This window comes from Schistocerca nitens, chromosome 6 (assembly GCF_023898315.1).
Source record: "Schistocerca nitens isolate TAMUIC-IGC-003100 chromosome 6, iqSchNite1.1, whole genome shotgun sequence".
Classification (NCBI taxonomy): Eukaryota; Metazoa; Arthropoda; class Insecta; order Orthoptera; family Acrididae; genus Schistocerca; species Schistocerca nitens.
Genome location: NC_064619.1, coordinates 151,591,248 through 151,604,988, shown reverse-complemented (window position 1 = coordinate 151,604,988; position 13,741 = coordinate 151,591,248). Strand labels below are relative to the sequence as shown.

Sequence of the window (13,741 nt, the reverse complement as noted above, 5' to 3'; positions counted from 1 at the left end):
ACCAGTTCCACACACACTTTGTGAGTCACTTTAAGGAATTCCAATTATGGAAATACATGCCACAATTACCTGCGGGGCATTTGGTATGAATGCTGCCTGCAGCAACGCCATTCCACTGGATTGGAATTGACTTCTTGAGGTGGTTCCCAAAATGTACAAATGGGAATTGATGGGTAATAGTCTGAACTGAGTACCTCACTGTCTATCCTGTCACCAATGCTGTGCCAACTACTGAAGGTCCAGCATTGCAAAGTTCCTTGTAGACAATGTCTTTTTTAAGCACAGAGCATGCTGCACAATGATATTTGATTATGGAAGAGTTTTGCAGTCGAGACTACTGTCAGAGGTAATTTCACATTGCAACATCACCACAGGATGCCAACTGCCTACCATCTGCAGATGAATCACCGCACTGAACATTTTAATAAGACACTGGTAATTATGCTCTTGATGTATGTTGGTGTTGAACAGAGAGATTCAGTTACAATATTTCCCACTGTGATATTCACATGCAACTCATGAAGCAAGACGCTACAGGCTTCACACCATTCTTCCTGCTCCACAGCCATGAGCCTGAAATGACAATGGATACAATGTTCTAATTTCAACCAGAAAACACCCTGAAGGACTACGTGAATGTCACAAAGGATCAAAGTAGCAAGAAAGCTGGCTCATGTAGGAATTTTGGACACACAGAAGAAAGACCAAGAGTGCTATAACATCAAGCACTGCCCAGTATGATACAACCTGGGAGACTTGGTATGGATTTTTATTCCTGTGTGGAAAGTTAGACTATTGGAAAAGTTACTAGAGCACTATTTTAGGCCGTATGGTGTATTGGTGTATCCTTCACATATGTAGTCAAGGATTATGACCTTTCATCAAGAAGACAACAGTCCAAAAAGTTGTCCACGATCACAAAGTTTTGGAGTGGGGGGGGGGGGGGGGTCCTACCTTTGATGTTCATCTTAGTGAAGACAATGTAACTAGACAATCAGAATTCAAGTGCCCACCATTTCTGCCATACAGAGGGCCAGTGACAAGATCAAGATGGTGAGGAAGTGTTATAGGCTCTCCACTGTTCCTAATCTGTACAAATGATTTGAGGAGTCAATTTGAGCAGTCCTCTCAGATTGTTTGCACATGAAGCTGTGATTTACAATCAAGTAAAGATCAAAACCAATTGCAAAATGATTTAGACAAGATGTCAGTATGATGTGAAAAGTAGCAATTGATCATAAATAATGAAAAGTATGTGGTTGTCCACGTGAGTACTAAAAGGAATCCATTAAATTTCAGTTACACAATGAATCACACAAGTCAATTCAACTAAGAAGCTAGAGATTACAATTAAGAATATAAATTGGAATGATCACATAGTTAATGTTGTGGGGAAGATGAACAGAAGCCTGTGCTTTATTGGCGGAACACATAGAAGTTGCAGCAAATACACTAAAGAGACTGCCTACACTACACTTGTCCATCCTTTGCTAGAGTATTGCTGTGTGATACTGGCTTCTTATGTGATAGGATTGACAGAGGACATCATAAAAGTTTTTGTATGATCATGAAATAGGAGAGAGAGTGTCATAGATATGATAAGTGAGCTGGGGTGGGGATCATTAAAACGTAGCTGTTCTTCATTGCAGCGAGATCTTTACACAAAATTTTAATCACCAGCTTTCTGCTCTTAATGTGAAAATATTTTGTTGATGCCCACCTACATGGGAGATATGATTATAGTAATAAAATAAGAGAAATCACAGCCTGCATGGAAATATTTAAGAGTTTGCCTTTCATGCAGTGTGCAGGAGTGGAACAGTAAAGAAACAGTGTGAGATGGTTCAAAGAACCTTCTGCCAAACATCAAAGTGTGACTTGCAGAATAATCTAGTAGATGTAGGATGCTGTAGTCTGCTCCAGTGAGAACGTCTAAAATAGTTGGTCATCATGTCCCCAGGAGAGGGAAATGCCATGAGCTATGGTGCATGCAGTGAAGCATCATGGGTGGCATCACTGGCTGGCATGTCGTGGGTTGCCAGTTCACACCAAACCACCAGCAATTATTTGTTGTCTAGTATTTATTACTCCTGGAAGTCTCTGGAGATATTTTTGCAATGCTTGTATATTGTGGAATATTCTATGAATGTATAAATACCAGTATTCTGGAATATTCAGTGCTTGTATAAATAGCTGCAATCTCCATCCAGGACTTCAGTTCTGCTTTGGCTGCATGTTGGTGTTCTTAATGTATGTGCTTTCAGTATGGGCTTGAGTGTCATTAAGGTGACAGTATAAATATTAATTCAGTAGTAGATGACTTCTCTGGCTATGCAACAGTTACAACAAGCTTCACTAAACAACTTATCTGATTACTGTTAAATAATATAATGGAAAACAGATTAATTAATAAACAGTAAACAGGAAGTTTTAAGGCAGCTTTACAGGAAGCTGACTGGAGGATGTGTGTAATGTGACAGATGTCAGTCCCAAATGTAATTTATTGACTTGTGATAAATCAACTCATTTCAGGATGAAATCAATGACTGTGGTATTATTTTGATACAGAGGTAACAGCAGATGAATTCAATTCTGTAACTTGCCTCGTATAGGAAACTGGCTATAAAACTGTGTAGATAGTTTTATAATAGAGGGAAACATTCCACATAGGAAAAATATATCTAAAAACAAAGATGATGTGACTTACCAAATGAAAGTGCTGGCAGGTCGACAGACACACAAACAAACACAAACATACACACAAAATTCAAGCTTTCGCAACAAACTGTTGCCTCATCAGGAAAGAGGGAAGGAGAGGGAAAGACGAAAGGATGTGGGTTTTGAGGGAGAGGGTAAGGAGTCATTCCAATCCCGGGAGCGGAAAGACTTACCTTAGCGGGAAAAAAGGACGGGTATACACTCGCACACACACACATATCCATCCACACATATACAGACACAAGCAGACGTATTTAAAGACAAAGAGTTTGGGCAGGAATGTCAGTCGAGGCGGAAGTGCAGAGGCAAAGATGTTGTTGAATGACAGGTGAGGTATGAGTGGCGGCAACTTGAAATTAGCGGAGATTGAATTTTGTGTGTATGTTTGTGTTTGTTTGTGTGTCTGTCGACCTGCCAGCACTTTCATTTGGTAAGTCACATCATCTTTGTTTTTAGATGTGTAGATAGTATGTGTCATTGAAACAAAAAATCCTGTTTGAAAAGATATTATTGTAACTTGAGTGAAATTCCTGGTGTCCTAACATACAACTTCAAGACATGTAATAGTGCATTTTCAAGTGTACCACATTTTTTAATTTAGTGAATAATAACTTTTGATTCACGGTATACAACAGACAGGTTGGTCAATTGTAATCAAGTCTGTCACTAAAAATTGCTCACATCAGATAGGAATGAAATGAAATTATGTCCTATGCAGTCACTAATTCATCTCAGTGTCAGAGCAGAAAATTTCAAAAGAATGTGTCTAATTACACAGCTGTTTTCAAATACCGCAGCTGAAGATGCAAAATACCTGAAGCCCTTGTAAAGGAAACTGCAGTTTTTCCTCAACTTGAAAATGAATTATTGGACACTGCCAAAACACATAATGGTAAGAACATCATAGTGCCTGATTATTTTTGGCAGCATGTCTGTTTTTTGTTGTCATCAATTATACAGTGAAACCCTGCTTTTACAGTTTTCAAGGGACTTCAAAAAAATGGTGTAAGATGGGGGAAAATGTAAAATGTGGGAAATAACATTTTAAGCTGTAAAAATTACGTATGGGTAGCCCACTTACACTTAATGTATGATGTATGTACATAACAAGCATCAAAAAACTTGCCAGGGATTTTTTTACAATCTAATGAAGGTTTGTTATCTAATAAAAACCACTGATGTAACTGGAACTGATAACTGTCTGGGAAGTAGGAACATTTGACTCTGTTTCATATGTCATAATCGATGTTTTGGAAAGCCTGCAGCTGTCATTCATTATTAAAATAATGAAATACTGCACTAGTTACATATTTTTTCATGCATATCATGATGCATTTTGAGAATTTTTTCTTGTTGTCAAGTGCAAATACGTAAATAAGTGTTTTGTATGGTGTTTGAATATGTTTTATTCTGCGTCTCTTGCACTGTAGTCATCCTTTTGGTGTTATCAGGTACCTTGCCTCATCAGTTATGTAGAAAACAACACACACACACACACACACACACACACACACAAACTATCACTCACATTGTTTGTTTGTGTAACATCACAAAAAATTCATACTTAAGTACTGCACTTGACAATGAGAATAAATTCTGGAAACACGTTTTGCTCAGCATGAATACAATATGTAACTGGTGCTGTGTTTAAACTAAAAACATTCGAGCAACGCAAAGTGAATGACGATGTCAACTAGCACTCCAAATGCCCATACGCAGAAACAGACTACATATGGTTCGACAAAGGTGTCACAATGATCACAACACTCATGAAACGGCATTTGCACTGTAGAGACAGTTTGGAAATGATTGTGATTGGTCATGATATCTTTATTCGAACAAACCTAGTTACATCAGCCACTACGCCAAGTAGAGCTTGGCAGCGGCGGGAAACACAGCACGAATTGTCCCAACTTTTAGACATTTACCAGTTGAAATTAGCTGAGTAGAGTGTCCTGGTGTCACGAAACTTAACCACGTAACATTTGTAAACACTACTGGATGCCCAACATCATTTTTTTTCTCCACAAAGATTTTTTACTGATGTGTTAATTGCGGGAATATTACAAATATGTTGATGCAAAATCAGGTGCAAATTAACATTGTGGGCATAGGAATTTAACGGGACTGATAAAAAATGATGTTGTAAACAACGAGAAAACGTTAATTACGGGAATGTAAAAGTGGGGTTATACTGTATCTACAAATTGCAAACTGCACAAGACCCACTTTGCTACTGCTGCTACAGTGACATCATTTCAGCTGTCAAACACACATTTTTTTCTTTTTTGGTTCAATCTTTATTTTACAATAGCTTTAGTTATATACAGACAGAAAACCCCAGTTGGAGATGTGCAGCCACTAAGTGCATCCTAATACTGTCCTGTTACAGGTGTATCCACCTATGAAAACAACCAAATGTGAACATGATACCAAATAGCTCTCTGCCTGGATGACTGGCCAGTGCCAAACTGTGACCAAGGGGAAGGTTGGCAACCCATGGTCACATTCAGTGACTAATTTACAACTTATGATAGTGTGATTTTCCCTTCAGTATTAGCTTTTCTGAATTCTTAAAGAGGAACTGGCCCTTCAATATATCGTAGATTCTGTAGTCCCTGATCTCAGTTTCTTTTCTTCACCCACTTCCACCTCTATTCCCACCCCATTCTCTCCCCTGCTGCCATGCTCCCAATTAGCCAATCTCCATGTTAGTCCTCATTGCAAAGCTTCATTAGGCTCTTCACTTTAGCTTGATTCATAAGCCTGAGTCTATAACAGCTTCACATATACCAGTGTGCCAAGACAGCATAACTGTGTGTGTGTGTGTGTGTGTGTGTGTGTGTGTGTGTGTGTGTGTGTGTGTGTCTTTGTTTTAAAAAGGAATGAAAATTTGTAAGTTACAGAACTATGCTACAGTGATTATTTGTGTGCCCATTTGTCATTCAACTATTCCATTATAAGATGAGTGGTTGTCTGTACTTGTTCTGTTGCCAAATTAGAATTTGTGCTTTTTATTTGTCTCATTGATGAAAACATATTATTCTTATTGTATTACATAACATTTTGAATGTTACTATTGCACCCATTGCTCATTTCTGTTTTGTATTTTGGCTGCGGAGTAATTTGTAAATGACTAAACTTTCATTTATGAAACTCCTTTATGCTGCATCCTATGTTAAATTTTTAGTATTATTGCCAACAAGGAACATTTAATAAAGACATTATCATATAGTTTTGTAGCTTTATTAGCTGTGATCTAGTGCTGTGTCTCATAAAACACAATATACATTAATCAGAATAACTGTTGTAAGTTGTAGGCTGTGAACAACACTTGTATAAACTTTTATCACATTGAATTGAAAAAGATGCAGAAAAACTTATCTAATGGATTTATACTTATGGATTAAAGGAGACCACTGACCAAAAAGCAGAATCAGTGTGTCATTGCCAGGCACACACAAATAGAACAAAAGCTTGCTGGCTTACGGAGTGATCCTTTTTAAAGCCAAACACACACACACACACACAAATTTCGAGCTTTCGGAACCCAAGGTTGCTTCATCAGGAAAGAGGGAAGGAGAGGGAAAGATGAAAGGATGTGGGTTTTAAGGGAGAGGGTAAGGAGTCATTCCAATCCCGGTAGTGGAAAGACTTACCTTAGGGGGAAAAAAGGACAGGTATACACTTGCGCGCGCACACACACACATATCCATCCGCACATATACAGACACAGCATAAGTCATTCCCACGTGGAATGTTTCCCTCTATTTTTATATATGCCTGTGCCCCCTACATGCTGCTGCATTTCGGCAGGTGGACTTGATTGTGGGGCAGATTATGTTGAGTGGGATGGAGAGTGAGAGAAGGGGGAGCGGTCAGGGACAGGGGTTGGGGGTGGGAGTGGGTCGCAGGTGCACAAGCTAGACATTTGATGTATGATTGTTGGAGCCAGTGGGGAACAGAGCATGCTGAAAGTGAGATTAGGATGTGAATTTGGGAGGGGGTACAGGATGGAGGAAGGGGAAGCTGTTTGGTAGTGGGTGTGTGGACAGTGGATTGCGGACATTGAGGCCAGGATGATTATGGAAGCAAAGGATGTGTTGCAAGGATAACTACCATCTGTTTAATTCATAGAGGCTGGTGTTGGAGGGAAGGATCCAGATGACCTAAGTTGTGTGCATCCAACTGGTGCCATGTAGGGGCATAGGGTGTGTGTGTGTGTGTGTGTGTGTGTGTGTGTGTGTGTGTGTGTGTGTGTGTGTGTTCGAGCTCAAGGATCACTCTGAAAGCTATCAATCTTTCTTTCCTTTAGTGTGTGCCTGTCAACAACTCAGTGCTTCTACTTTGTGGGTGAGTGTTCTTCTTGTAATCCAAAAGTATTTAAATTGTGCCAGAACTTTCCTACAAAGTTATCTAATGAGTCTGTAATTTAAATTTTTGCTTGTATTTTTGTTGTGCAGTTCAGGATTTATCAGAATCTTGAAATTGCTGTTTCTTTTTATGGTGTACATTATTATTCACGTAAGGATGCATGTTGCTGTAATATTTGTCTTATGTTTTTTTAGCTACCGATGATCTCAAGAGAAAAATGTATGGTTGTATCTTGATAGTGGGAGGTGGCATGAAGTTCCCTGGAATAGGAACATGGCTGCAGAATCGAATCTGTCTTCAGATTCCGTACATGTATAGAGCCGGTAAGACAAATTTAAACAAAGTAATCATGCTTGCAGCACTGTTCACAAGTTGTAAATAAGTAATGTTAAATTCGTGAAAACACTTCCAGTTCAAAAGCCAAACATTAATATGTAGTGCATAATACAGGATACACACGTTCTTTACATTAGATTAAATCCGACTTCCTCAAAGATGTCATAAAAACAAAACTAAGTGATACATATTGATAGAAGAATTGATATCATAATGTTCCTTCTATAAATCCCAGGTGATACGGTCCTCAAGATTGTAGAGAAAGTAAAAATTTATAACATTTTCATTTACATAATAATGCAGGAGAACATGAACTGGGGGAAAGGAAAGAAAGGGAGAGCCTCCTGGTACAATTTTGCACAGAGCATAATTTAATTATCACTAACACTTTGTTTGATAATCATGACAAAATGCTATATATGTGAAAGGTGCATGGGGACACTGAAAGGTCACAGATTGATTATACAGGGTGAGTTACCTGACATTACCGCTGGATATATTTCGTAAACCACATCAAATACTGACGATTCGATTCCACAGACCGAAGGTGAGGAGAGGGGCTAGTGTAATTGGTTAATACAAACCATAAAAAATGCACGGAAGTATGTTTTTTAACACAAACCTAAGTTTTTTTAAATGGAACCCCATTAGTTTTGTTAGCACATCTGAACATATAAACAAATACGTAATCAGTGCCGTTTCTTACATTGTAAAATGTTAATTACATCTGGAGATATTGTAACCTAAAGTTGACGCTTGAGTACCACTCCTCCGCTGTTCGATCCTGTGTATCGGAGAGCACCAAATTACGTAGGGATCCAAAGGGAACTGTGATGGACCTTTGGTACAGAAGAGACTGGAACAGCACATTACGTCCACATGCTAACACCTTTTTATTGGTCTTTTTCACTGACGCACGTGTACATTACCATGAGGGGTGAGGTACACGTTCGAGGGGCGTTTCATAGGACGTGAAGGATGCATAAATTGGCCAGCCCGTTCTCCTGATCTTACACCTCTGGACTTCTTTCTGTGGGGTACGTTAAAGGAGAATGTGTACCGTGATGTGCCTACAACCCCAGAGGATATGAAACAACGTATTGTGGCAGCCTGCGGCGACATTACACCAGATGTACTGCGGCGTGTACGACATTCATTACGCCAGAGATTGCAATTGTGTGCAGCAAATGATGGCGACCACATTGAACATCTATTGGCCTGACATGTCGGGACACACTCTATTCCACTCCGTAATTGAAAACGGAAACCACGTGTGTACGTGTACCTCACCCCTCATGGTAATGTACATGTGTGTCAGTGAAAAAGACCAATAAAAAGGTGTTAGTATGTGGACGTAATGTGCTGTTCCAGTCTCTTCTGTACCTAAGGTCCATCACCGTTCCCTTTGGATCCCTACGTAATTCGGTGCTCTCCGATACACAGGATTGAACAGCGGAGGAGTGGTACTCAAGCGTCAACTTTAGGTTACAATATCTCCGGATGTAATTAACATTTTACAATGCAACAAATGGCACTGATTACGTATTTGTTTATATGTTCAGATGTGCTAACAAAACTAATGGGGTTCCATTTAAAAAAACGTAGGTTTGTGTTAGAAAACATACTTCTGTGCATTTTTTTATGGTTTGTATTAACCAATTACACTAGCCCCTCTCCTCACATTCAGTCTGTGGAATCGATTCATCAGTATTTGATGTGGTTTACGAAATATATCCAGCGGTAACGCTAGGTGACTCACCCTGTATAATTCTAAGACAGAGATTTAAAAAACCAGATTTTAAACTGTATGATGTTTCCAGGGGCAGATATGAACTCTGGTCTTAATTTATTGGTTATGAACTGCAGATTAAAACTGAAGAAATTGTAAAAAAGTAAGAAATAAAGGAGTTGGGACCTGTATAAATTGAAGAAATCAGAGATTAATGAGAGTTTCAAAAGGAACATTAGGCAGTAGGGGAATGGAATGCAATAGAAAATGAATTGGTAGCTTTCAGATATGAATAAAGGCAGCATACGATCACGTAGGTAAAATGACAAGGCCTACTAGAAATCGCTGAATAACTTAGGAGAGATTGAATGTTGTTGATGAAAGGAGAAAATATAAACATGTAGCAAATGGAACCTGCAAAAGGGAATATAGGCATCAAACAATAAGACTGCAGGAATGGCTAGAAGACAAATGTAAGGCTGTAGAAGCATGTGTAAATAGGGAAAGATAGATTCCCTCTACAGAAAAATTAAAGAGACCATTGGAGAAAAGAGCAGCATTTGTGTGAATATCAAAAGCTGAGATGGTAAGAAAATACTAAGCAAAGAATAGAAAGCTGGAAGTTATAGATGTGTATCGTGGGCTTAAATAAGAGGAACAAGCCTGAGGACATTATTATAGGAAGAGAAGAGGAAGTAGGTGAAGATTAGGTGGGAGACAAAATTCTGTGAGAAGAATCCGACACAGCCTTGAAAGACCTAAGTGCAGTAGATGACATTTGCTCAGAGTTGTTGATATCCTGGAGATTACTATTTCATCTGGTGTCTGATATATACTAGACAGGTGAAATTTGCTCAGGCTTCAGGAAGACTGTCATAATTCTAATTCCAAAGAAAGCAGTTGCTGACAGGTGTGAATATTACCCAACTATCAGTTTAGTAAGTCGTGGCTGCAAACTATTGACACAAATTATTTACAGAATGAAAAAACTGGTAGAAGTCAGTGTTGGAGAAGATCAGTTTGGGTTCCAGAGAAATGTAAAAATAATAACACAAGGCAGTACTAGCCCTATGACTCGTCTTAGATGACATATCAAAGAAGGGCAAATCTACATTTTGTAGCATTTTTAGATTTACAGAAAGCTTTTAACAATGTGGGCTGGACTACAGTCTTTGAAATTTTGAAGATAGCAGGGATAAATACTGGGAACAAAAGGCTATTTACAACTTGTACAGAAACCAGACTACAGTTATGAAAATTGAAGGACATGAAAAGGAAGCAGTGATTTATAAGGCAGTAGGACAGGATTGTAGTCTATCCCTGATGTTATTCAGTCTGTTCTTTCAGCAAGCTGTAAAGGAAACCAAGTAGAAATTTGAAAAGGGGATTAAAGTTCAGGGAGAAAAAATAAAAATTTTGCTCTTTGTTGATGACATAGTAATTGATATACATCTACATCTACATGGATACTCTGCAATCACATTTAAGTGCCTGGCAGAGGGTTCATCGAACCACCTTCCCAATCTCATATAGTGCGCGGAAAGAATGAACACCTATATCTTTCTGTACAGGCTCTGATTTCCCTTATTTTATCGTGGTGCTTGTTCCTCCCTATGTAGGTCGGTGTCAACAAAATATTTTCGCATTTAGAGGAGATAGTTGCTGATTGGAATTTCGTGAGAAGATTCCATCGCAATGATAAACGCCTTTCTTTTAATGATGTCTAGCCCAAATCCTGTATCATTTCTGTGACACTCTCTCCCATATTTCGCGATAATACAAAACATGCTGCCTTTCTCTGAACTTTTTCAATGTACTCAGTCAGTCCTATCTGGTAAGGATCCCACACCGCGCAGTAGTATTCTAAGAGAGAACGGACAAGCGTAGTGTAGGCAGTCTCCTTAAAACGCAGTCTTTGGTTAGCCTTCCCCACAACATTTTCTATGTGTTCCTTCCAATTTAAGTTGTTCGTAATTGTAATACCTAGGTATTTAGTTGAATTTACGGCTTTTAGATTAGTCTGATTTATTCTGTAACTGAAGTTTAACGAGTTCGTTTTAGCACTCATGTGGATGACCTCACGCTTTTCGTTATTCAGGGTCAACTGCCACTTTTTGTACCATTCAGATATCTTTTCTAAATCATTTTGCAGTTTTGATCTTCTGATAACTGCATTAGTTGATAAACAACAGCATCATCTGCAAACAACTGAAGATGGCTTCTCAGATTGTCCCCCAAATCATTTATATAGATCAGGAACAGCAAAGGGCCTATAACACTACATTGGGGAACGCCAGAAATCACTTCTGTTTTATTCGATGACTTTCCTTCAATTACTACGAACTGTGACCTCTCTGACAGGAAACCACAAATCCAGTCACATAACTGAGACGATATTCCATAAGCATGCAATTTCACTACAAGCCGTTTGTGTGGTACAGTGTCAAAAGGCTTCCGGAAATCCAGAAATATGGAATCGATCTGAAATCCCTTTTCAATAGCACTCAACACTTCACGTGAATAAAGAGCTAGTTGTGTTTCACAGGAATGATATTTTCTAAATCCATGTTGACTGTGTGTCAATAGACCATTTTCTTCAAGGTAATTCATAATGTTTGAACACAATACATGTTCCAAAATCATGCTGCATATCAATGTTAACAATACAGGCCTGTAATTTAGTGGATTACTCCTACTACCTTTCTTGAATATTGGTGTGACCTGTGCAACTATCCAGTCTTTGGGTACGGATCTTTCGTCGAGCGAACAGTTGTATATTATTGTTAGGTATGGAGCTAATGCATCAGCATACTCCAAAAGGAACCTAATTGGTATACAGTCTGGACCAGAAGACTTGCTTTTATTATGTGATATAAGTTGCTTCACTACTCTGAGGATATTTAGTTCTACGTTATTCACGTTGGCAGCTGTTCTCGATTCAAATTCTGGAATATTTACTTTGTCTTCTTTTGTGAAGGCATTTCGGAAGGCTGTGTTTAGTAACTCTGCTTTGGCAGCACTATCTTCGACAGTATCTCCATTGCTATCGCGCAGAGAAGGCATTGATTGTTTCTTGCCACTAACGTACTTCACATACGACCAGAATCTCTTTGGATTTTCTGCCTGGTTTCAAGACAAAGTTTCATTGTGGAAATTGTTATAAGCATCTCCCATTGAAGTCTGCGCTAAATTTCGAGCTTCTGTAAAAGATCGCCAATCTTGGGGATTTTGCGTCTGTGTAAATTTGACTTGTTTGTTTCATTGTTTCTGCAAGTTTTCTAACCCGTTTTGTGTACCAAGGAGGATCAACTCTTGTCACTTGTTAATTTATTTGGTATAAATCTCTCAATTGCTGCCAATACTATTTCTTTGAATTTAAGCCACACCTGGTCTACACTTACATTATTATTTTGGAATGAGTGGAGATTGTCTCTCAGGAAGGTGTCAAGTGAATTTTTATCTGCTTTTTTGAATAGATGTATTTTTCACTTATTTTTCAAGGATTTGGGGATTACAGTATTCAATCCCGCTACAACAACCCTGTGTTCACTAATCCCTGGATCGCTTTTGATGCTCATTATTAACTCAGGATTATTTGTTGCTAAGAGGTCAAGTGTGTTTTCAACCATTTACTATTCGCTTGGGCTCATGAACTAACAGCTCAAAATAATTTTCAGAGACTGCATTTAGCACAATATCAGATGATATTTTATGCATACCTCTGGAATTAAACATGTATTTTCGCCAACATACTGAGGGTAAATTAAAGTCACCACCAACTATTATCATATGAGTCGCATACGTATTTGAAATCAAACTCAAGTTTTCTTTGAACCTTTCAACAGCTGTATCATCTGAATTGGGAGGTCGGTAAAAGGATCCAATTATTATTTTATTCCGGTTGCGAACAATGACCTCTGCCCATACTAACTCACAGGAAGTATCTGCTTCAATTTTGTGACAAGTTAAACTACCTCTGACAGCAACAAACACGCCACCGCGAACCATGTTTAGCCTACCCTTTTGGAACACCGTTAGGTTCTTTGCATAAATTTCGGCTGAGCTTATATCTGGCTTTAGCCAGCTTTCAGTGCCTATAACGATTTGAGCATCAGTGCTTCCTATGAGCGCTTGGAGCTCTGGTACTTGGTCAACACAGCTACAACAATTTACAACTGTTATACCAATGGTTCCTGCACGTATGTTCTTCCTGTGTTGAGCCTGCACCCTTTGTGACTGAAGCCCTTCTTGTGTTTACCCGAGACCCTCTAACCTAAAAAACTGCCCAGTCCACACCACACAGCCCCTGCTACCCGTGTAGTGGCCTCCTGTGTATAGTGGACACCTGACCTATTCAGTGGAACCCAAAACCCAACCACCTTTTGGTGCAAGTCGAGGAATCTGCAGCCTACATGGTCACAGAACCATCTGAGCCTCTGATTCAGACCCTCCACTCGGCTCTGTACTAGAGGTCCGCAATCGATCCTGTTGACTATGCTGCAAATGGTCAGCTCTGCTTTCATCTTGTAAGCAAGACTGGTAGCCTTTACCACTTCTGTTAGCCACTCGAAACCAGAGAGAATC

The 13,741-nt window shown here is 39.0% G+C and overlaps 1 protein-coding gene across 5 annotated transcripts in view; it reads left to right on the top strand.

Annotated features, from left to right (window-relative positions):
* LOC126262924 (actin-related protein 8) overlaps positions 1-13,741 on the top strand; it is a 186,763-nt gene that overhangs the window by 161,336 nt on the left and 11,686 nt on the right. For 4 of the 5 annotated variants that reach the window (XM_049959847.1, XM_049959849.1, XM_049959845.1 and 1 more), the window contains one exon: positions 7,287-7,415. The exons of the other annotated variant lie outside the window; for it this stretch is intronic. In XM_049959847.1, the coding sequence (XP_049815804.1) occupies positions 7,287-7,415 (129 nt within the window). The remainder of the gene's footprint in view (positions 1-7,286; positions 7,416-13,741) is intronic. 5 annotated transcript variants of the gene reach the window in all.